The following is a 23,922-nucleotide window of genomic DNA, read 5'->3' as shown; positions in this document are numbered from 1 at the left end:
TAACGTTTACAAGACCCTCAGTTACCAGGGTTCCAAAACTTTGACAAAAATACTTGTATTTACTATATGGTATATTGATACATGGATTATCACCTCCTCCACATAAAACGTTAGGATGGCTGTACTTAACTTTATGTGTCTCATGACCTGTCCGACCCTACATTTCTTTAAATCTGGTGAACTTAATAAAATAATTGATGTCCTCTATGGCAGAATTAGAAAAAAAAAATCACTGATTGTGTGATTACATGAGTGCATATCTGAGTGAAAATTATTGCTGAAATTTCACAAATAATTCACAGTTTCCTTCTGATATTAATTGTCATTTCTAAGTCTTTCAGACTGTTAATGTATGATTATAAATTGACAATATCACTAACTTGTACTCATACACTTACTTTTTTAATACTTTTTAAAAATTTTAACTATTAAACCAACCATAATTATTAAGGTATCATGATGAGAAACGTGGAATTAAATATTGGTGCCCTTATCTAAAATTGTCATAAATGACTTTTGAAAATAATCCTGTGACCCATATGACGGTTTACATAAATACCAACAGCATAACAACGAAGAATTTATATGTGAATTGAAAAACTTTGATTATGTCTTTTAAGTTGACTCAATGTTACCCTTGTATGTTTTGCTAAGACATGGTGACTGTTTTGTACTGTTACCATGGCAACAAATTTTAATCTATAAAATTCATTCTTAAAATTGTAAAGACAAAAAACAGAATCATTCTTGCAATAATCTTAGCATTCACTTGATATTAAATTCATCATCTGATGATTACAATATCCCAACTATTGTGTATTAAAAAAAAAATTAACTGAGTAAATAGAACAGATATCTGATTATTTTAGAAGGAAAAACAATCCTGTTAAAATAAAACAGGTATATTAGCAGTAAATGAGTGAAAAACGCTTTGAAGTTGTGTCTTTAACTAGTCTAACACCCCAGTGGGCTTTTACAAGAAATTTTAACTGAATGGAAATCTACATTTTGTACATATGCAATGGTTGGGATGTTGTTGTCATGGTGATGGTGAATTTTGTGTTTGTACATGAAACACATGTGTATAGATACAAATCTGTCAAGGGTGCTTTTGTATCTCCTTGTTACTACTTCAATTTCAGAGTAAATTTGTTTTAAACAAATATTAATTCAAACTTTATAATATACTGTTGACAAGTAATCAAACTGCCTGACTTTTCTTGACCAAGTTTTTCAATTTTTGATTGTACATATTTTGTTTTTCACTGATACAAAAACCATCACATGTTTATTTCATACAGACTGATAGCCAATTCATGTCTACATTTCAGAGAATTTTACCTTTTTTTTCTCTCTTTTTTTCTAACAATTGCAGGCACCAAATATTGAACAGAGGCATGCAGTCATAGAACACAATGAAGCTGAGAACTGTTTTGTTTTACAAGATTTGAACACAGCACATGGAACGTATGTAAATGATTGCCGAGTACAGAATGCAGCAGTCAGACTGGCACCGGGTGATGTCATCAGATTTGGGTACTCAGGAATACCACATGAACTTGAGATTGATAATGCACCACAGGTAAGTCAATCTGCAGGTATTCAAATAATGTACCAATATTTGGAATTATATGAACCGGAGTAATCTCTCTACTGTCAAACTCTGGCATAGTCTGGCAGGTCGGGATGTTTGCTTCCAGAGGTGGTACCAGTGGCCAGTTCTGGTAGAGATGTGTGGCCAGTGCTGGAAACCTCAGGCCCCATTTTAGACCCACTTTGACCAAAAATCAATACTCCATTTTAGACCATTACAGGTTTTTAAAAGATGAAAGTTTAGACTTAAATACATTTTTCTTAGGAGGCAACATTTTAGGGCAATTAATGGTAGTTATGATTTGGTAAAGGACAATGGACCACATTTTAGACCAAGCAAAATAAAAAATAATGCAAAGTGGACCCCATTTTAGACTCTTCAGCTCAAAAAAAAGCAGACCCAAAGTTAGACCAAAGGGCTAGAAAAAAGCACCCTTATATACGTATACTCAAATAAGGGGAGTAGCCCCCTCCCGGGGTTTGCTGTCGACATTTCCTAGAATGGCTGACTATTTGCTGTAACAGCCATGTCCAAACCATAAATTTGATTGCAATATCCTGCAGTGATCTCCAAACCCACTTTAATAGATACATCTATGACCATCAGAAAATCTATCACTTTGTGTTTACATCGTACAACTCAACCTTCCGAGTTGGTTCTAATCACGTGATGACACAATGATAACATAACTGTCGGTACTCTCATCTTAAACTCAACAATTATAAAAAAAAATTAGTGCTATTGTATCATGTATCAATTTTCCATCACTCCCTGTGAGACTTAATATTTTATCAATTTTGAACAACATGTTTGAGTTGTAATGTTCAAAGCATGATAACTAAACCTTCCTTTGTTAAAAGCAATCACCTGCTCATACCTACCACACACATGCACAACAACCAGCCTCATTGTTAATATTGTTAGTTTTGGGTGCCATGGAAACAAGGTCAGAGAGGTCAAACTTCATGTACATGAACAGTGACACTGCACACAGTGTGATACCACAGCAGGTCAAAGGTTACAATCCACAAAGACAGGTTTGATGGTAATTATCAGGCAGTGAATTATTAAGTGGAGATATTGTGTTGATTGGAACCATGGTTTTTCAACCAAACCTTTAATAACATCAACAAGCATTTATTTCCACTTGTTATTCTGTGTCCTTGAGGATGACTAGACAATGTCTAGCCAGTTTTAGGCCTAACAAAAAAAATTGTGTGGTTCTGATTATTCTCATTTTTAGAATAGGTCGAGTAGGTAGATTTTTTATTTTATTTTTATATATATATATTTTTTCATATGTGAGTGTCTAGTTCAGGTAGTTATGTTTTCCATATGGTCTCTGTGTTATTGGTTTCTTCTCATCAGATGTACAGCCATTACAGATTGGAATAACAGTTTTATATTGTCTTTTTAAGTTGATGTCAGTTTCCGCATTTCTTGCGAGACTTCAATTTTTTTGCGATTTTAATATTTTTTTCTTGAATATGTCAAAAAAATTTAGCGTCAGCATGAAAAACTAGGTGAGGTCAGGTAACCAGAACAAAACAATTTTTTTATTTGGCCTAAGCTGAAAGACACAAAAAATAATCAGTTGGATTTTAACTTGTTATCTCAAGTTGTAACTGTTTTATAAAACATCAAACTTTTGTCAGCATGTACAGATACGTTTACACTAAGATAAAGTTAAGTCAACACAGAATGACATCAGTTTTGATTTTATCTCAAAAACCAAATAGCTATCAGTCAAGCTTTGATATCAACCACCAATCTAGTTGTATTGTTGTAACAGTTGCTAGGGAAGTTCATTCAAACATACACATAGCATGGACTGTTTTGTATACTTGTTCGCTGGTATCATACTAAGATAGCTCAGTCATTTTGAATAATCACTAACTGAAAACATACTAAATGATTTTTGAAAGCTTTTTAACTTTTTATGTGAGCCGACTTTGTTGTTTTTATGATAATCGCTATCAAGTAATGGTTTAGTGCTTTTTAATTTGACTGAATGGGTGACATATTTATTGTATGTTTTAGCTGACTTCGTGTTTGAACATGTCTGACAAAAAAGACAGAGGAGAGAAAGTTCAGAAAGCAAGTGTCTCGGGGAAATGAACTAAGAATTGAGTCACCAAATTTATGTCACCTAGTGCTTTGAGAACCAAGTCATAACTCATGTCATTGAAACTGTGCAAATACTGTATTGTTGGACAGTCTCTCTATCACTAGAGTGACTGATAGGTAACTGTGGTTGTTGTCACCAATAACAAGCCAGTAAAACCTATGAGTTTTAAGACCAGTTGTCATTCTGATCTCTGTCTTGAATGATAAAATGTTTGTGATTATTAACTAAAATATATGTAAAATTGTAAATTTTTCTTAGGTTTCCTCTTTGCTTATATTAAATTTACACCTAATTTTTTTTTCATTGAAAAATATTCCTCTCCAAACTACTTGTTTGACTTTCCAAGACCCTGCTTCTAGAGAAAAACTGAAAAACTTTCCCTATCAAACTTGTGGTTACATTTGTAAATTTGACCAAATTTTCACTACTATGGTTCTGTTTATTGAAAGAAACGTTCTTCTGTAAATTCCTGGTTGCAGTTGTGAAAAGATGACTAAATTTTACATAATTATCTCATTTTGGGATAAAAGAAAATGAATATATTTAAGTACAGGACTTTTGCAATTGTATTGGATAATAAAAAAAAGAAAAAACAGTGGAAAAAAAAGTACAGTACAGTTTTTTTTTCTTCTGCCAAATGTACTGTGGCTTGGTATCAGCTCAGACAGAGTGTAAAGACACATTGAACTTTACTTGGGGCCATAGTGACAGTTAGTATATTGGTTGCTATCTTCATGTGGAATCAATACAAATACCTTTTCAGAATGTACTCTATTGTTGGAACAAACTGTTCCAGTATAGACTGCAGGCAAAGTAGAACAAAAGGGTAACAGTACGAACCGCTGATGTGAATAGATTCTTCTATTGATCTTTATGCCAGCACTGACATTGTAAAACATAGAAATACACTTATATATATATTGTGAACTATTGTACCAAAAACAAAAAAAGTCTTGGTATGAACAAATAAAGATCTGCAATGTTATTTTTATCTCTTTTGTTGTTGATTTAAAAGTCTGAAGTTTTATGTTTGGTTTTTAGAACCTTGGTAACAAAAGCCAGGAAGTCTGAATTTTTGTAACATTAAGGTCAAATTTTATAACAATGGTTCTAAAACCATGGCAACAAAGAAAGGAAAATTGTGAAATTATTGTATGTTTGATGGGGAACCTTGGTGAAATGACTAGAGGAGTCAAGTACCTATGTACATGTAGGTATTTTAATATTGCCTACAAACACTAAATACTACTTCTCATCAGTGTAGTAAGGTTGTATCTGCAATACAATTGTATAGTACAGATGTAAATATGACCTTACTGCACTGACACGACCACTTATTAAAAAGACAGGAAACTTGATCTTTTTACAATTTATAAACTCTCAAATATCCAACAAATTTTCAACTTGGTGTAACTTTGATTCCAAACAAGTTTGATGTTCTTTGGACAAAAACTCTAAGACTTAAAAAAAACTATGAAAACTTATATGAGAACAATACTGACAGAAAAGATTACATATGTCCCTCCTTTCTATTACAATACAAATCTCCCTCAGCCCAGTGGTGGGTATTTATAAAATACAATATGGGCCAACCTTTTCTCAAATGAGTCAAAAATGCCTAAAACAACCCAAAACAAATCAATGAATGATCCAAACTACCCAAAAAAATGCCTCCTGGTAGTAGAATCAAAGGAAAAAAAATAACTGAAAAAATTACCCCTTAGAACTGAGAATGTTCTTGGCCGTATGCCATTACATGTCTGCCAGGTTTTTTTCTATTTTCACTTTCAAATAGATATTTTAACTTAATATTAGGTATTTTTACGACAGAACATCTATGACAAGGTTATTGTTTATGTCGTGTGTACAGAACTCCTTCACTGAATAATACCTCAGACCGCTAAAATTACGGTGGTCTGAGATAATACTAAATGAAAAGACATAGCATGCAAGTAACACAAAATAATAGTTTTTAAAGTCTTTTTTATCCACCCGCCCTCTTGCTGTGTAATTTGTGATTATCCTACACCATACATCTCAATGCTTTAGGTGATCATTCACCATGCTTCACTTACTTCAATAGCCACTAAAATATTATTTATTTTCTCCTGTAGGTAAATTATCCTCCTGTACAGCAAAGACCAGGATTTAATCAACCTCTCACATTATCAACTGACAACCTAACATACAGCAGTGAAAGTATATCACAACTACCCTACTTGGTATCAACCACTGCATCAGTTCAGCCGACATGGACAACATCTGCAGCCCCACAGACTACATCGGTAATGCCAAGACCACCAATGTCCACCAGAACTAGACCTGCTAGCGCTGGAGCTAGACGACCAAGCCAGGGTTCTAGTCAAGGTAGCCCTGTAGATAGTCCTGTCATGAAACAAAAAGGTAAGATGGCACAGCACTGTTCCCTTTAATATTAAAGAGATGTTTGGGTCAAAATTATGAAACAGTGAGTTTTCTTTTGTCACATGATAAAGGATAGGGGAACATAAACATTTCATAGATCATAAGAAATCTCAATACATCAGTGGTTCATCAATTTGGATTAGCAGGCACACTAGCAGATGAATTTTTGTACCATTCAATCATCAGTTCCACCAGCACTAAACTGTAAAATATGTCATGTTGTTCTACCCTTGTGTGGCTTTTCTTCACATGAGGGGTAGGCTGATTCAACGGCACCTTGACACAGCATATATCGCAGACTGTACCATAGTCTGTAAGGAATGCTATGGAGGGCGCCCTCACACATCAGGAATGGGTCCCTTTATTTAATGTAAAATTAAATTTAAAGATTTTGGTCAGTGATGTTTGTCTACGTTCCTGTGAGAATTCCTTGAGAATGCAAATTATGTATCCTTTGAAGTTTGATTCCGTCATAAAATAATCATCTCACGTTTTTTAATTCTGTATAATTTTCTATTCAGCTGTTATGGGTGGTTGGGTGAGTGGTTCAAATGCCCGTACTGTTGTCACGACAACAATTGGTGGTAGTCCTGTTATTGGTAGTCCAGCTGCAAGGGCATCACCAACTGCTGATGTGTTGTTACTTCATGAAAAGGTTAGTGGATGATGACATTGTTGGTTTTTTCTGACGTGAAGGACAACTTTGTCTCTTTTTCTGATGTAAAGGATGACGATGTCTTTTTTTCTGATCCTCAACAAATGTGTATTTTAAGTCCAACCAGCCAAGTAATTGTAATTTTTGTGAAGGTTTCCTTCTTCGTTACATAATCACATCAAGATGTCACAAAATCCGTGATGTTTGCAGTTTATAATCAGAGATAAACAGAAATATTTCAACCAGGCAGAAAGGATTGATATTACTATCTCTGTGCAATATTACAATCTTCTATCTTAGTTTCATACTCCATAATCCCATAATGCATTTTACCCTAGACTGTATGTTAACATATCTACCCACAATGCCTTGTACCCTAGACTGCATGTTAACATATTTACCCATAATGCCCATTACTAATACCATGTTACCTGACTGACAAGAATCCATTGTTATCCTATCATCCCAACCTTATAGCCTGTATCTGGAAAAGAGGGTGTTTTAGAACAGGTTAGTTGTATTGCTTGCAGGTTTGCAGGCATGATAAGGAAAGGTGCTAGCAATAGGGGCTAGTTTCTACTAACACGGTGTTGGATTGATCATGGGCTAGTAACGTGGTGTTCATTGACTTTGAGTTATACTAAATTACAGAATTGTAATGCTTGCAACAAATAGCATGGTTTGAACATTATCAACATGTATAAAAGAGTTAACAGATTGACATACAAACTAAATTGTGTGTGTGTGTGTGTGTGTGTGTGTATGTATGTATGTATGTATGTATGTATGTATATATGTATGTAGGTATGTATGTAGACACAACATTCAATAAAGAATATTTATTCGAAACGTCAGAGTTTACATCTATTTATACGGACTGATTTATAGTTCCATATGCATTTCTATGTATGTATGTAGGTATGTAGGTATGTAGGTATGTATGTATGTAGGTTTTGCTTGCATACAAGGTTGTGTCTAAGTACATGTATGTAATTTTGCGACATAATCATAAACAGCACCCTGTAACATGGAGTGAACAAGACTGACTCTTTGCAGTCAAAAGCTCTTATCTCCTCTTATCAACAGCGCTCTTTATCATGAGTGAACAAGACTGACTGTTTGCAGTCAAAAGCTCTCGGCTTATCATAAGCATGTTGTGTGTACTGGTTAAAATTTTAGTACTTACATGTATATGTGTTTTGAAGTGTGGGCTTCGCATGTTATAATGCACTATATAGTAAGTTTTAAAATAAACTCATGATTGAAGAGATTGAAGAGTATGAAGTAGTTTAAGTTAAATGGACTCATGACTCATCATCCTGGTAGTAATTTGTAAAGTCACAGCGGATGCATGATAGTACTGGATATATTGGAAAGAGTCCCGGTAATCCAATATGTATTTAGTGGGTATATAAGGAAGACTCCCTATCCTACCTATCTATCCCAAGGCCCTGTGCCTATTTAACCTACACCTGCCAATCAACTCATCGTCATGATGCAGTATAACATTGTACAGTGTGGTCAGGAGTGCAGATCCCTTTGCAGACAGACAGACAGACAGACAGACATTGTGCAGTTTGGGCAGGATGGAAGATCCTTTTGCAGACAGGCAGACTACAAACAGACACAGAGACAGACAAACAGACAGACACAGACAGACAGACAGACAGACAGACAGACAGACAGACAAATAGATATTGCAGTTTGGGCAGGATGGAAGATCCTTTTGCAGACAGACAGAACTGAGTCATGCACTGTCATACTGTCTGGGCAGGATTGCACACCCCTTTGTAGACAGACAGTCAGACAGACACTGAGTCATACAGTATCATACTTCAGGATTGCAGATCCCTTTGTAAGACAGACAGTCAGACACTGAGTCATACACTGTCATACTGTCTGGACAGGATTGCAGATCCCTTTGTAGACAGACAGTCAGACACTGAGTCAAACAGTATCATACTGTCTGGGCAGGATTGCAGATCCATTTGCAGACAGTCAGACAGTGTAGTACAGTCTGGACAGGATACCATGTCTTCCACCAGAAGTGACAAACCAGATCCAAACCCACAAACAGGTGACGACAGTAACCAAGCAAAACACACTGGTGAATATGTATACCTCTTTATAGGATTATCAATATGACAGACATAGAGATGAGTACGAGATGAACCCTACTGGAAATGAAGATGGAAAGAGACACATAGAATTGTTGATAAAACAACACGAGGAAAGACAAGGCATGCAGAATCTTGTAGAGCAACATTTAGTCATATTAGAAAATGAAATGACAACAACTCAAGTTGAAGTTCAAGCCCTCAAACAACAGGTTATTACAAGTATTATCATTTATCCTTTTTAGAAGTAGATTCTTATAGTTGGAATTCCTTTTTATGATTTTGAAATCTGTGTACTTCAAACAAAGGTTATTCTGTACTTGTTTTTCTTTATTGTTAAGCACTTTGAGTAGAAAGTGGGAAAGCACTATGTAAAAACCAACATTATTATTGACATTATTACTTGCAGATTTATACACATTCTTTTATTCAAAATTATTCTACTTAATTATCAGACTTTTGCAGAAAATGCAAAATGTGTGCAAAATTAGAACTAGTTAATATGCTCCTCAGTGGGCTTTTTTCAAAAAGTTAGATTTGAATCAAATTTGTAAATTTAAATTATTTTTTTTTAATGAAAATTGAAAGTTATTGACCGTTTTTCACAGGTGGGCATTATTTCTCTTGTTCTTGTTCAAAAAAATAATAAGATACAGATTATGAAAAAGGAAACTATCATCTGATGTTTGTTAAGTACTGGAAAGATTAAAAACCGAAGTTTCATTTTGATCTTGAGAAGATAAAACAATAAAAAATCCTTCATGATAAGACTTTGTGGTTATACTACCCCGTAGATGAATGAAAACAGAAAGGTTAGACCTCGCCATGTGGTGCCTTCACCACCCAGAACAGACACAAGATATGAACAAAAGAGGAGAGATGTTGACATGAGATCGACAACTAGAGAACAGGGAAGACTACCACGAAGAGAAACAATGCGAGGCAATCAATTACCACATCTACAGGGACAAATCACTGAGAAGGAGGAGACAATCAACAGATTGATCATTGAGATCGAAAATCTAAAACGTCTTGCTGACTTTGAGAAAACGAAAACAGATGTTGAGGGTTCAGAAACAGTTCAAATGATGTCATCACAAAAAACAGTAGAGGTACACATATGTATCTGGTCTGATATGCATACAATAGTAATTGTGTTAAAGCCTCAGTACCTGTCATTGTTCTATTCATTTTTTACAACAAATTGTTCAACTATTTTTGTTAAACTTATTAAACAGTTTCAGTGTTCAACACCCACTGGTCACTCTCTCTATACTGCTCACAAATTTATACAACAGATATGATCAATTATGATACATAAAAGTACAAGTTCAGTACATGAAAAGTTAGTATGCACAACTTGAAATAAAGTTAGTAATCAATATTTCTTCCATTTTATAACCAATTTTAGACTAAAATGAACTATTTTTAGAAGACACGACTTCTTGGTTTATGTTCCCCCAACAAGAAACAGTTCATTGACAGCTACTTGGGTGTTAACATACATTGTAGTCGTTGCATAAAACCTAGCACTTTGTAAAATTCCTACCTGTAGCTCTACCCCCTGCATGCTATATTAAGAAAGTAGATGCTATAGCATTTGAGTTCACATATCTTGTAATGCAATGTAGAATTTCTAACAGCTGGTAGTTTACTAACAAATGCATCTAAGATGGCATCCATAGGGGTGTTCTAAATCCAAAAACAGAAATCTGCAAAAACAAAAATAAACATCGTTTCAGCAAAACAAATATCCTATTTTATAGGTGTTTATTTTGCTAGGAAAAAACAACAAGGAAAAGAAAGGGTAGCCGAGTTATTTACATTGATTTATAGGTATGGACATTACACATCAACAAACACAAAGAAAGTAAATTTTCAGACTTAGAAATAAAACATCCAAGAAATGATATAAAATCAAACACCTTTTTGCATTGTGTATCGGGAAAAGTTTGTATGGAATGAGTTGAAGTTGTATGTCAATCTGTGTTCATACAGCATGTATGTGAAAACTCCTTGTAATGTGAATATGAAGTACTAACCCTATTAACATAATCATGCGTTCTAAATCACTAAATATGCTAATTGTGTGACTTGATGCAATCGCATATATATCATTAATATGCCCTCTGAGAAATTATTTGCTTAATAACAGTTTATTAATAGCACTGCCAGAATTTTTGAAGTTGGATTCCCTCACACTTTTTTTCTGTATTTGTTTGTGTAGTTATGTTTATAAGTTGTTTATAAATGTCACAGTAACTTATTATTATAATTGGATATTTTCCTGCCTAGAAGATTCATACGATGTTTGATATGAGATTTGTTTCCAGAATCTATTGTTAGATTATATGTAGTTATAGAGTCTGGTGTATTGCATTAATATATGTTATGACAAAACAATCTTTAAGAAATTACATGTTTTTTTATGTGTATCTTTTCTTTATGAAAATGGTTAAATTTGAATATACGGCTAAAAAAAGAGAAAAGAATTGTTTCTGGTCAGCATGCATATCACTTAAATACCTCGCGTCTGTCTTTTTGTGTGTGTTTGTCCAGCCCTTGCAGTCTGCAGATCCGTGGGAAACACAAAAATAACCCTCCCTACTTCAGTGAAGACAACTGCAGAGCCAATCATGAACAGGCAAATGACATCTGCCCCCACATACACACTTGCTGTAAAGTACTTAATAAAAAGAACAGTATACTGCCATAAATAGTAGACAGAGTGACAGGTTTGTTGAGAATAAATTTTAAAAATTTGCACCATCGCACCATTTTAGACAAACTGTCCTCACAAACTTTCCTGACCAGAAACAATTCTATTTTTGGCGTAATGAAAATTATTTTGTTGTTAGTATATATTTATAGTATCTGTACATGTGTCCATGTACACTTCTAGACATCAATCATTTGTAGGAACCAGGAACCAGTGAATTGATAAAGTGTTTGTTTGTTCGTTGATATATAGGAGCAACGTTTACAACGCATGGGAGATGAAATAAATCGCCTCGCTGTTTTTGAATCCGAGTCACATCGTAAAGATAGTGTGATTGCAGCACTACGAAATGAAAATGAAGAGTTACAAAAAGGACTGGCTCAGAAAGATCAACAGAACAACAAAGATAGTGACAATCTGACTCAGAAGTTAGTCATATTTGAAAGTGAACTCGCCACAAAGAAGCTTGAAATCCATGCTTTGAAAGAACAGGTATGAAAATGAGTTTATTGTCATTCATTGTACAACCACTGTCCTCTGTACGGTGGCACTTAATAGACACCCACGAATGAACTAAGAATACAAGTAATTAAATATGACTTTATTGTTTGTTTTCATGAAGTATTTCGCTAACAAACTGTCGGTTTTGACTAGCTTTACTGTCGGTTTTTTACTAGCATGACTCACTATGCTACTATACCTTATAGAAGACCTCCTGTGTGAGGTTGAAACGTGGTTAATAAAGTTTAACATAGACAAAAGGACTTGTCATTTCTTTGACTGAACCTAACAAACTTCCCCAGGCTGTTGACAATAAATCTATCCTTCCTACTCAATAATGTATTGAATATCTCAATATTTGTTAATTTAGTAATAGTTTCATTAAATATGGATATTCATCAAAAAATTGAAATCACTCATTATTTATTGATTTATCTTTACATTCATGTAAAGCATTGATTTCACTGCCAACAGACTGGTTTATGCACATATATCACATCTGTGCTCCGGGGTTTGCCAATATATCTTAATTTTTCGATCGGTAGATTGTGTGCTGATATTCTGAATCTGGTGACTAATATTAGGACAACAACACTTCAGTGAATAGTTGAATTTAAAAAAAATTATTTCAAATAAATTTTTTACTTGAATTATAGATGAAAGTTTACTATTGTTGACATGTTTTGTAGTTAGATATCATAGGTTATGTTGTGTAAATATTAATCGTAATTTCAAGTCAAATAAAATATATTATACTGTACTATGACAGATGAGCCACATGAGACTTGAGAGTCAGGACCCAAACGAAAATCCCGCCATGTTGCGTACCGTCATCCTGGAACGAGAACGTGAGCTAACAACCGTCAAACAAGACTTGGATAGAATGAAGCGAGAGAAAGGAACAAGTCAGACATTAGTGACAACATTACAGAGAGACGTGTCCAACAAAGATTCTGCTATCCGTCGTCTGAATACAGAACTAGAGAAACAGAAGAGAGAAATTCGGGAGAAAGACGTCTCCTTGTCAGCTATGAGTGCTAAGGTAACTTGTTAAGACCAATACTGTCAACATCAAGTAGTATTTCTACCATTAGGGTGTATTCCAGTCAACGAAATCATCAAAAAGTTTTCAACCATTTGTGTTCCAACCTCCAACCTGACATCAACCTTCTGCCCCTGACATTGATCCCCAGTTTATCAATCCATGTGTGTTTTACCTTTATTTTCCATCCATGGCTAAAGTTACAAAAATCAAACTATTCAGATATTTCAATTGACCTGTTTCAATCTCCAAGTCCATCCAAGTGCATGTAATAGTGAAATATACCTTGCAACATGGCATGAAACCCCCCCCCCCAACACACTATGTTATCTGTGCATGTTGTTTACTTGCATGTTCAAAATGTTTTCTACAGGAATTAATACTAACAGAATGCAGTGTCTTTGACACTAAATATTCACTCAAATCCATCTTAATCACCATCAAAATTTTCATGTGCATGTAATTTGTCAAAGCATGTTGGCAAGTAATCAACCCATGAATTCATTTCATTACTAACCATTTAACATGCATGGCAACACTACCATAATGGGGGATAGGGTAGGGGTTTATATTCAGCATGGCAACTTAAGTGAATAACACTCTCTTCCATAGTGGGGAATGGGGTGGGGTTGATATTCAGCATGGCAACTAAAGTGAATATTAAACACTCTTCCATAGTGGGGAATGGGGTGGGGTTGATATTCAGCATGGCAGCTATTAAAGCAGTTGACGCTTTCTCATCACCAGGAGAGGTGGGAAGGTGAAATGTGGCCTGTTTCAAAAGCATTGGCAACTATCTCATACCTATCGTACTAATGCTGGTCTATTCATCTAACCATTGAAATTTGACCCCCACATTATCACCGGGGAGGGAGGGGGCAAGCTACCTCGCCTACCAGTGTTATTCTATTCATCTAACCAGTGAAATCTGACCCCCCCCCCCCCATTATCACCGGGGGAGGGATCTACCTGTCCTACCAGTGTTATTCTATTCACCTAACCTATCAAATCCAACCCTCACAATATCACTGGGGGGGGGGGGGGGGTATGGAAATGCAGTATTTGCTACTAATGGTAGAAATAATTTTTCTTGTAAAGCATACTAACATGGCGTATTGCATGCGATAGTCTTTCATTGTATTGGTTTTAACAATTATCTTAGTCTTACCAATTACATGTGTTTTAATTTAATCTAATAGTTAACTATTTGTAGATGTAGTAATATCTTGTACTATCCCTTCTAGTTGGTACTTTCTACTGGCCTACTTTATGTACAATAAATGTGTTGCATCGATGGCAGATGAGATATAAGAATATATTAATGTATATTCAAGATATTGTATTTTGTCTTAATATCTGTCATTGTTGGTGCTTGTTTGATTACTGTGTGTAGGTAGCAATTACAAGACTGCATACAAATGTTATATAGATCACTTGAAGGCTCATGATTCAGTCCCAAGTTCTTGTGTCAATACTATCTTAGCAATGCTGCCATAATGATGATATAGGACCATTCTTTAATTCAGGGCCAACTTTGTCTGTTAAGCTCTGCTAGACAACTTTGTCTGTAACTGTCAGACAACTTTGTCGGTAGCTCTCTCAGACAACTTTGTCGGTAGCTCACTCAGACAACTTTGTCTGTAACTGTCAGACAACTTTGTCTGTAACTGTCAGACAACTTTGTCTGTAGTTCTGTCAGACAACTTTGTTTGTAGCTCTCTGAGACAACTTTGTCTGTAGCTTTCTCAGACAACTTTGTCTGTAACTCTGTCAGACAACTTTGTCCGTACCTCTCTCAGACAACTTTTTCATGCCTAAATTCTAATCCTGAACCTTCATTGGCCTTTGAACACTAAAATGATACCAATTAAGGGTCAATCTCATGATATATTTTCTCTTGTGATTTGATACAACTAGTAACTTTTCACTTGGCATCTCTGAATATTAATTGTAAAAAGTATGGGCATTGTAGAAAGTACCAACTTTTAAATCATCAAAACTTCAGTACTTGGACAAAAAAACATACAGTAGTTCTGTGGGAATATTGATACCAGTAGTATTTGATTTCATTCTGTCAAGCAGTTTCGATCCACCAAAAGTAAAGATTTTTAGAATTCAAATATTTTGATCATGCCATCAAATACTGTCGATATTCTGATTTCATTGTGACATTACTTCTTTTATTTGTTTTCTCATTGGTGATGAGCCAAAACCCATTCGATATCGTTTCTATTTAAACCATCATCATGATTTGTATATAAATCAATGTAAATCAAGTCGTAGCAAAATTGATATTTTATATTTAAATTCTGAAAAAAATGATATTTTATATATTCTACAGAATTAGTTCTGATTCTTTTGTTCATTTGTAAAATGATCCCACTCAGGATGAACAATGTTTTAGTCCGGTACAATTGTAATCTTTGCTGGTGTTGGTTTTATTTGTTTCTGTACCAAGTTTGTTTCAAATTACACTTTTTTTTCCTGTTTTCTTTCTTTTTCTGCACTGTGCATGTTTGTATATACTGTTGATTTCATGGATGTACTAACACTTTACCTGGTGAGCACCTTTCTTTTTCTTTCTTTTGTTTTATTTTTGTGTTTCAAGTAATGACTGCACAGACCTTTTATATGTTGTTGCCATGGTAATGTCAGGTTGAGGGTTTGAATGCAAGTTATGTAAGATTTCATGTATGTGACAATTTTCTCTTTGTTCTATCTAGATTTCCTCTTTGGAAGTCGAACTCAAGGTTCGTTGTACTGTACTGATGCATGTAACAAATGTACTTTCTCTAGCACTGTATGCTGGGAGTGCAGTGTCACTTCCTATTGCATTGTATGCTGGGAGTACAGAGCTACTTCCTTTTTAAATGAGCACTGTATGCTGGGAGTGTAAAGCCACTACCTGCATGGTTCAAACTTTTTTCCAGTACTTGTACTGGGATTACAACTTTTTGTGTTTTTATTGACACATCCTTTAGCCCTTTCTGTTGGAAGTGCAAATCCGCCTTTGATAATTGCAACACATATGCAATGTTCATCAATCATGCTGGGAGTGGATCCCTTTTACTTCCATACTTTTATCCCGGGAATAGAGGACTTGAGCATGATACTGTGCCCAGCTGCTTGGTGGTGCAGGTTGGCTGTAACTGGACATACAGATCCCAAGTTAACACAATGTGAATCACTTTGCATGTATGATATCTCACTGTTTTTTGCTGTAAACTTCTTCAGATATCATCTGAAAATTGTCACGTGGCACAAAATGAGAATGCTTTCTTCTATCCACTTCTTAGCTTTTTGTGGTATATGGGAGAGACCCTCACCCCTTCCTGTCAGCTTTTACCAGCATGCAAAGAGTGTGCTGTTATGGTATATCATATACTAACTAAATCTGACGCAACATCTCACCACCATTTCGTTGTCTTTATATAGTTTTCTCGTATGAAGGAAAACAAGAGACATGAGGAAGAAATGCAGTCAAGAGAAAAAGAACTTATAAGTCTAAAACATGTAAGTATTTGATTGGTTAAGACAGTATGAGCTCAGTATTTGATTGGTTGACAATATGAATTCAGTATTTGATTGGTTAAGACAATATGAATTCAGTATTTGATTGGTTGACAATATGAATTCCATCACACCTCAATCTCAAGTACACTAATTATTTCTTTATACACCAGAAATTGAAAGGAGCTGAAAATAAGATAGCTGAACAGATTGAAACCATGGTAACCTACAAAGATGAAATAGAACGTGTAAAACAACTGTTGGAGGAACAGAAATCATTGGAGTCCAAGTTCAAGGCTGAGGTAGAACATGGAAAATCTCAGTTCTTGGATATCCAGAGATCTGAGAGACTTGTGAAAGTGGACCTAGAACAAGCACAGAAAAGGGTAAGTTATTGCTAACTCTATATACATCAGTACTGACATTTCCAAAATGATACTGTTATCTACAACAACAACAACAACAACAACAACAACAACCATGTTTGATATGTTGTAAGCCATGATTGATTGATGGATGGATGGATGGATGGATGGATGGATGGATGGATGGATGGATGGATGGATGGATGGATGGATGGATGGATGGATGGATGGATGGATGGACGGACGGATGGGCGGGCGGGCGGGCGGGCAGGTGGTTGGTTGGTTGGTTGGTTGGTTGGTTGGTTTGTTGGTAGGCTGGTTGAGTGGTTGGTTGACATACACCGCTATGCATTTTCAGTTTGTATAGACTTTTAATACACAGCACAGTTTTTTTAGAAGTTGAAGAAGTTTGATGTACAGGAGTGTATCTTAAAGTAAGCTAGTACGTAGTAGTTCAAAACACTTCTTCAAGTACTATTCAACTGATAAGACTTGGCTTGTTTCGTTTCATTTATGTAATGTTTATGTCAAAACTAAGTTTGCATCAGAGATCGTTGAAGATTTGATATTAGCCTTCATGCCCCTCTTGAAACAAAAATTCTAGAGAAAACGAAATATTTTCATTAAATTTTTGATTTTGTGTTCTTAGCTTGATAGATTCCGTAACCGTGTTGTACAGCAGACATTCTGTGCACCGGGTATCAAAGCACCAGATAACACTGAAGACGTCAACGATGATGAACTTATTGATACTATTAAATTACTTATTGATGACCGCACAGAAGCCAGGAATAAAGTCCGTGAATTGAAAGATACAATAAAAATACAAGAAACATCCAGGAAGGATTCAAACAAGAGTGTCAAAGCTATGAAACAACACATGGAAGCTGCAAAGGTAAATTTATCGTACTCCATAATTTACCACTCTGGTAATCCAGGGTTCGGTTTACTAAGATAGACGCTAACTAAATCTATTGGTCTTCAATGTGGTAGATTACACAAGTGGGTGATAGCGGTTTCTCAGTTGTGCAACTGTAATCACCCTGTGATCTAGATCATGTCAACATTGGAGCAACATTTTTTGGTCATAGTGGACAGATATGCGTCCAAAATTACAATATTTTATAAGGAGTCTGTATGTACAACATACTCAAATTCAGCCACAAACTTATTATTACGATCAACTCTATTTGTTACTGATGGTGGAAACTGCAAGATTTCCACTCATCTGTGCTATGTTTTCATTTTCATTTAGACTCGTCTAAGTAACAGTGGTCGTAGCAGTGGTGTCATTTCACAAGAAATCAAGTTATTGCAGTCAGTCACAGCTGATGAATCACAGCAGTGGACAAAAGATGGACTCCTTGCCATCCTCACTCAAGAGTTGGCATGGCAACAAGAGATTGAAGATGCCCTAGAGAAGTGTGGTTTCAATGTCAAATCATCCGACCAAGGTAATCAATCATATTTGTGTTATTATCATGAAAATATTGAATTTTTAATATTTTCCAAGTTAAAGGCCAAGCTTAGAGAGAGAAAAACTGTGCAGTATCCGCTATAAACTTTTCATTTATATGAAAAAACTTACAAAAAAACTTCAACAATTAGTATAATGTTTCTGTTGATACATGCATTGTATGACATTGCAATTTGTGGTCTGCCATTGTTAGAACTGTTGATTGTATAGTAGGGAGTTCCTGTACATTTTTGATATGTTTAATAAATTACATCATTTGATCGTTTATAAGTTATATTTTAATACCAGGTTTGAGTTCAGTCAATTGCAAGTGGTAGTTAAGTATACATCAGTAAGTAGAATCCTGCGAGTACCTTTTACTATGCAGCAAAAAGTACATCCCAAAAACACATAAAGTCAGCTTGTGTCCCTTTAATATGAAGAAAAAAAGTACATCCCCAAAAATCATATAAACTCAGCTTGTGCCCCTTTAATATGATATTTGTGATATTATATTTCAGTTCCAGGCAAGTACATTGAAAGCTTAAACTCCAGACTTGAGACAGTAACCAAGGAGAAGGAGGATATCAAGGTCAAGATAACAACTATTGAACAGGATGTACGGTCTGAGATGACTGGTACTATCAATGACATTAAACATGAACATGAAATGAAGTTATTGGATGCTATAGAGAAAGTTAAAGCTGAAGGTAATCCGATATCTGTTATTATACGTCACCTGTCACCAATCTCGCATTCTGATTGGTCGAGAGCCCTGCAGATACACAGGCGTATTTTTCACCAACAGCCGTAATTTTGCTTGTTGTATCACGTGATCACTGCACGTCCCCTTGTAAACAAATCTAGCAGACAACTAGAAATACAGCTATAACAAGCATTCCCAATGCCAAATTTGTTGTCAACCGAACAAAATATCACCGTTGTATAAATTGTAACAAGTCTTTGAACTGTACTTTTCATGTTACAGGGAAAAAGCCAAAAATTCCACACAGAACGGCGAAAGTCCAGTGACGGCGAACTCGCGGTCGTCACGCGATCGTAAACATGAATTCCTAAATTTATGAAGAATATGAAAATTACCACCACAGAGGGTGCAGTTTTTGCTTAACTAGAACAAGAAAGCATATCACGAACATTTTTGTACATTTAATGGAATACAGTACGCAAAACAAAGACGCACTCATTTTTCAGCTGATGGTTATAAGTTTGAAAATATCGCTGAGTGATATGCAAATAGTAAACAATACGTCATGCTACTGAGCAAACGCGCACTCTGATTGGATGATAAAGTTAAGGCTGACGTGTAAACAACCGCATTGCAGTTATCGGAGTGGTGCATGATACTACGCTCAACAGTATAACGCGGAGGTGATTTTATTTTAAAATGAAACAGCATTTTTAGACATTCAAAAATTAATTCATAGTCGCAGGTGACGTATAAGTATGTTATTTGCCAAATACTGTTCCACATCTTGCTGCTCGAGTTAATTTTTCCGGTATAACGGCTCGCCTCCGGCTCTCCGTTATTACCGGAAAAATTACCTCTCGCAGCAAGATATGGAACGGTATTTGGCAAATAACATATACTTATACCATGCACAAGCCATTTAGAACAAAAAATATGGAATATATACTCTGGTTGTTCTACATGCATGTCTATGTCATCACAACATATGTCTACATTACTTTTTTCTGTGTTGGAAATATGAGTCAAAACATTCAAAATTCTCATTACTTTCCCCAATTTTTCTTTGATGTTACTGGCGCTGGTATAATTATGTTATTCTCCAATATTTTTCTTCATTCAGTCAGAAAATACTCATAACCTAAGGGTTGTCACTACTCCTCTAGCAACTCATAGTGAAACTTTATGAAATATCACTGGTTATAAGTTATTGCTAGTTATTGCTAGTTATAACTAATCACTAGACTAAGATTATTGATTAAGAATGTGTTTGGTTTTAACAGATGATCAGAAACTTCATCAAATGTTAGAAGAAGTACGTATTGCTGAAGCAGAAAAGAAAACTGAAGCTGTGGAATCAGAAAAGGCTAAACTGGTAGAATTGGAGAAAACTATTGATGGCATGAGAGAGGTATGGAGTAGTTAAAGTTTCAACGTTCTTGATGACAAGGTCCTGCATCTATTTGTTAACAAAGGACCAATTATTTGACTTTACTTGGAGCATTGTAAAGTTGGTAAGCCCTTTTTGGCATACCATACCTTATATGGAGTGATTAAAGGTTAATCAGACCATATATGGAGTGGAAAGGTTGATCAGACCATATTTGGAGTAATGTAAATTTGGTAAGCCCTTTTTGGAGTACCTTACCTTATATGGAGTGGTTAAAAGTTAATCAGACCTTATATGGAGAAGAAAGGTTGTTCAGACCATATTTGGAGGGGAAGGGTTGACCATGCCTTATTTGGTATGGTCTTTCTTTATTTTGAATGGCCATAAGTTGATTAAACTGTGTGATTGGTAAATAGTTGTGAGGAAAGACAAAACACGATTTAAAAAATTTTTGTTTTGTTTCAGGCTATTGGTGAGAAGGGTGATGAAGATAAGAAGTACATGACTGTCATCAGTGAATTAGAAACTCAAATTGAAGATATGAGACAAGCAGAAAGTAAACTGAAAGAAGAACTTTTGAACCAGGAGATCAAACTTAAAGACGAAATGAAAGAATTGCGAGAACGTCACGAGGAAGAGAAACACAGTCACTACACAGAAATCGCATCATACAAGGAACAGGTGAGACAACACGCTGTCACAATTCTAGCAATGGAACAGAGGTTGGTGATGATAACACGGGACCACAAAGAAGTACAGGATGAGAGAACTCAACTGAAGGAAGAAATAGACAAACTGAAATCAAGACCTATATCTGTTCCAGCCATCAAACCAGAAATTGCACCTAAACCTGTGATAGTACAAGCAGGACCTGAAGTCCAGGCTTTGGAACAACTTGTACAAGTACTAAGGTAAGTGTAAACATACATCAATCGTGTATACTTACCCAGTGGTTTCATTTATGTGGCTGGGAAAACAATGATGAATTGAAAGACCCCCTATGTCACTTATGATATGTGGTTTCAATACTCCCTAGGTCACTTTGGAATGCAGTGATGATGAATTGATAGGTTGCTACCAAGTAGTGAAAGACCCCCTATGTCACTTATGATATGTAATTACAATACTCCCTAGGTCACTTTGGAAAGTAATGTCCAGACTCCTTATGTCACTTATGATATGTGGTTACAATACTCCCTAGGTCACTTTGGTAAATAATGTCCAGATTCCTTATGTCACTTATGACAGATATTCACCACACTCTTTATCGTACTGGTCACAAGTATTGACCAGACTCCCTATGTCATTTGTTATAAGGAAGTATTTTATGCTTTGTCATAATCTCAACAATAAATTTCAAATTACAAAGACTTACATCATCCATTTTACAGACGTGAAGCAGCTGATTTCAAGAAAGAAATTCAAGATCAACAAGATGTGATTTTAGGACTTCGTAGAGATTTAGCTGGTGCCTCAGCTAGGTTGTCTGATATGACTGGTAAGTTAACATTTAGTAAATATAATTGTAACTTATATTCTTCTCTTTTATCGCTGGTCAACTGGCCACTTTCATCATTAGTTAGTCAATAAATCACTTTTATCACTGGTCAATTGGTCAATTTTACCACTGGTCAATTGGCCATTTTCATCACTAGTCAATTAATCAATTTGTTATCACAAGTCAATTGGTCACTTTTATCATTGGTCAATTGGCCACTTTTATCACTGGTCAAATGGTCACTTTTATTATTAGTCAATTAATCACATTTGTCACTAGTCAATTGGTCACTTATCACTGGTCAATCGGTAAGTTTTATCACTTGTCAATTGGTCACTTTGTTGTACTTCTTGAACACATCCACTAACCCCCATGGAGTAGAAAACATCTTTAAGTATCACTATTTCACTTACACCAGTAGGATTATTGTAGACAATATCACTAGTTTTATTGACGTTTAAAGGGGGGTGGAACGAGGCTGTATCCCTGGAACGAGGAGAGCATGTACTCGCGCCATTATTGAACAGTTTGCAAGCAATACCACCCACCCACACAGCAAAAAAAAAAATACAAATATGTACCAAAGTCTATGCTCATGTTTCCCTTCCTGTGTTTGATTTAGGGGAAAATGAATGAGGAACAAGTTTCAACTTAGATTTTCTTAGCTATCGTGCACAATTTATGTGATAGAAAAATCACAAAATGACTCTAGAAATCAAATTTTATGAAATTGCCTTTATTTCCTTGAGTTGCGTTCACCTTTTAATTCCTGATTTATGAATGGAAGTCATTTTTTTCATGTGTTAATTTCAGGTGAACTGAGTGAACATCAAAAACAAGAAATGGAAGGTAATCGTACTGTGATGAAAGATATGGAGAATGAATTGATAACACAAAGACAACAAATGGCCAAGTTGTCAGAATTAGTTGATAAACAGTCAGCAGAAGTTAAGAAGTTACAAGATCTGCTCAGGTAAATGTCTATGGTAGTGTGGTAATCCCCAAAAAATAGATAGATATTTCAGATAGCCAGTCATTGAAGTGAAGAAATCTTTTGAAACCTCTAGCCAAATTACTGACAAAAGAGTACCCTGTAATCCTTGACTACCAATCCTTGATAAACAAATGATATATAGTTATTTATTTACTCCAGTGCTGAGAGACTGTAGCTGATGATTTAGCAATTGGATATTTTTTGTTAGTGTCTGTCATGTGATCACTTACAGACAGCCAATCGTTATAAAGAGATTGGAATCATGTGATCTTGATGCCAATTATTTATTGTGCTGTCAATATAGTCAACAATTACGTATTTTCTTTACTCCAGTGGTGAGAGATGGTTGGTAATTAACAACTGTGTATTTTCTTTCTTTACTCCAGTGCTGAGAGACAACTTGTTGGTAAGATGAAGGAAGATATATCAGTCAAATCTGGTGAAATTGTGCAATTAGAAAGTCAGCTGAAATCTGAACAAGAAACGCAAAGACAATCTGTAGCTACTAAAGAACAGGAGGTATGTACTTGGTGTGTCTCTGTCTGTGTGTGTGTATATGTGTGTGTACCGGTATATGTGTGTGTGTGTGTGTGTGTGTGTGTGTGTGTGTGTGTGTGTGTGTGTGTGTGTGTGTGTGTGTGTGTGTGTGTGTCAGACTGTGGACACTGACATCTGTGTCCGTGTTTTAATGTCTCTATGTGTATGTGTATGTGTATGTGTATGTGTGCACACTGACTTCTATATGTGTCTGTTTTAGTGTCTGCCCTACAGTTTCTGTGAGTGTAAACTTATGTTTCTCTATGTATATCTCTGCTTGAGTATG

At 35.4% G+C, this 23,922-nt stretch overlaps 1 protein-coding gene across 3 annotated transcripts in view; it reads left to right on the top strand.

Moving 5' to 3' along the window:
- The window catches only part of LOC144451149 (forkhead-associated domain-containing protein 1-like), a 37,334-nt gene that overhangs the window by 5,772 nt on the left and 7,640 nt on the right, over positions 1 to 23,922 (top strand). The window contains exons 2-19 of one of the 3 annotated variants that reach the window (XM_078141930.1): positions 1,376 to 1,582; positions 5,837 to 6,125; positions 6,668 to 6,801; positions 8,933 to 9,130; positions 9,713 to 10,030; positions 11,890 to 12,129; positions 12,908 to 13,180; positions 15,904 to 15,930; positions 16,616 to 16,693; positions 16,864 to 17,076; positions 17,705 to 17,950; positions 18,311 to 18,509; positions 19,033 to 19,221; positions 20,501 to 20,628; positions 21,073 to 21,518; positions 21,999 to 22,105; positions 22,919 to 23,078; positions 23,486 to 23,618. In XM_078141930.1, the coding sequence (XP_077998056.1) occupies positions 1,376 to 1,582; positions 5,837 to 6,125; positions 6,668 to 6,801; positions 8,933 to 9,130; positions 9,713 to 10,030; positions 11,890 to 12,129; positions 12,908 to 13,180; positions 15,904 to 15,930; positions 16,616 to 16,693; positions 16,864 to 17,076; positions 17,705 to 17,950; positions 18,311 to 18,509; positions 19,033 to 19,221; positions 20,501 to 20,628; positions 21,073 to 21,518; positions 21,999 to 22,105; positions 22,919 to 23,078; positions 23,486 to 23,618 (3,585 nt within the window). The remainder of the gene's footprint in view (positions 1 to 1,375; positions 1,583 to 5,836; positions 6,126 to 6,667; positions 6,802 to 8,932; positions 9,131 to 9,712; positions 10,031 to 11,889; positions 12,130 to 12,907; positions 13,181 to 15,903; positions 15,931 to 16,615; positions 16,694 to 16,863; positions 17,077 to 17,704; positions 17,951 to 18,310; positions 18,510 to 19,032; positions 19,222 to 20,500; positions 20,629 to 21,072; positions 21,519 to 21,998; positions 22,106 to 22,918; positions 23,079 to 23,485; positions 23,619 to 23,922) is intronic. The other 2 variants (XM_078141932.1, XM_078141931.1) reach the window with 2 other exon arrangements.

The sequence above is a fragment of the Glandiceps talaboti genome, chromosome 21, assembly GCF_964340395.1.
Source record: "Glandiceps talaboti chromosome 21, keGlaTala1.1, whole genome shotgun sequence".
NCBI classification, from domain to species: Eukaryota; Metazoa; Hemichordata; class Enteropneusta; family Spengelidae; genus Glandiceps; species Glandiceps talaboti.
Note: the sequence above shows the minus strand (reverse complement) of the source record. Positions and strands in the feature narration are given on the sequence as shown.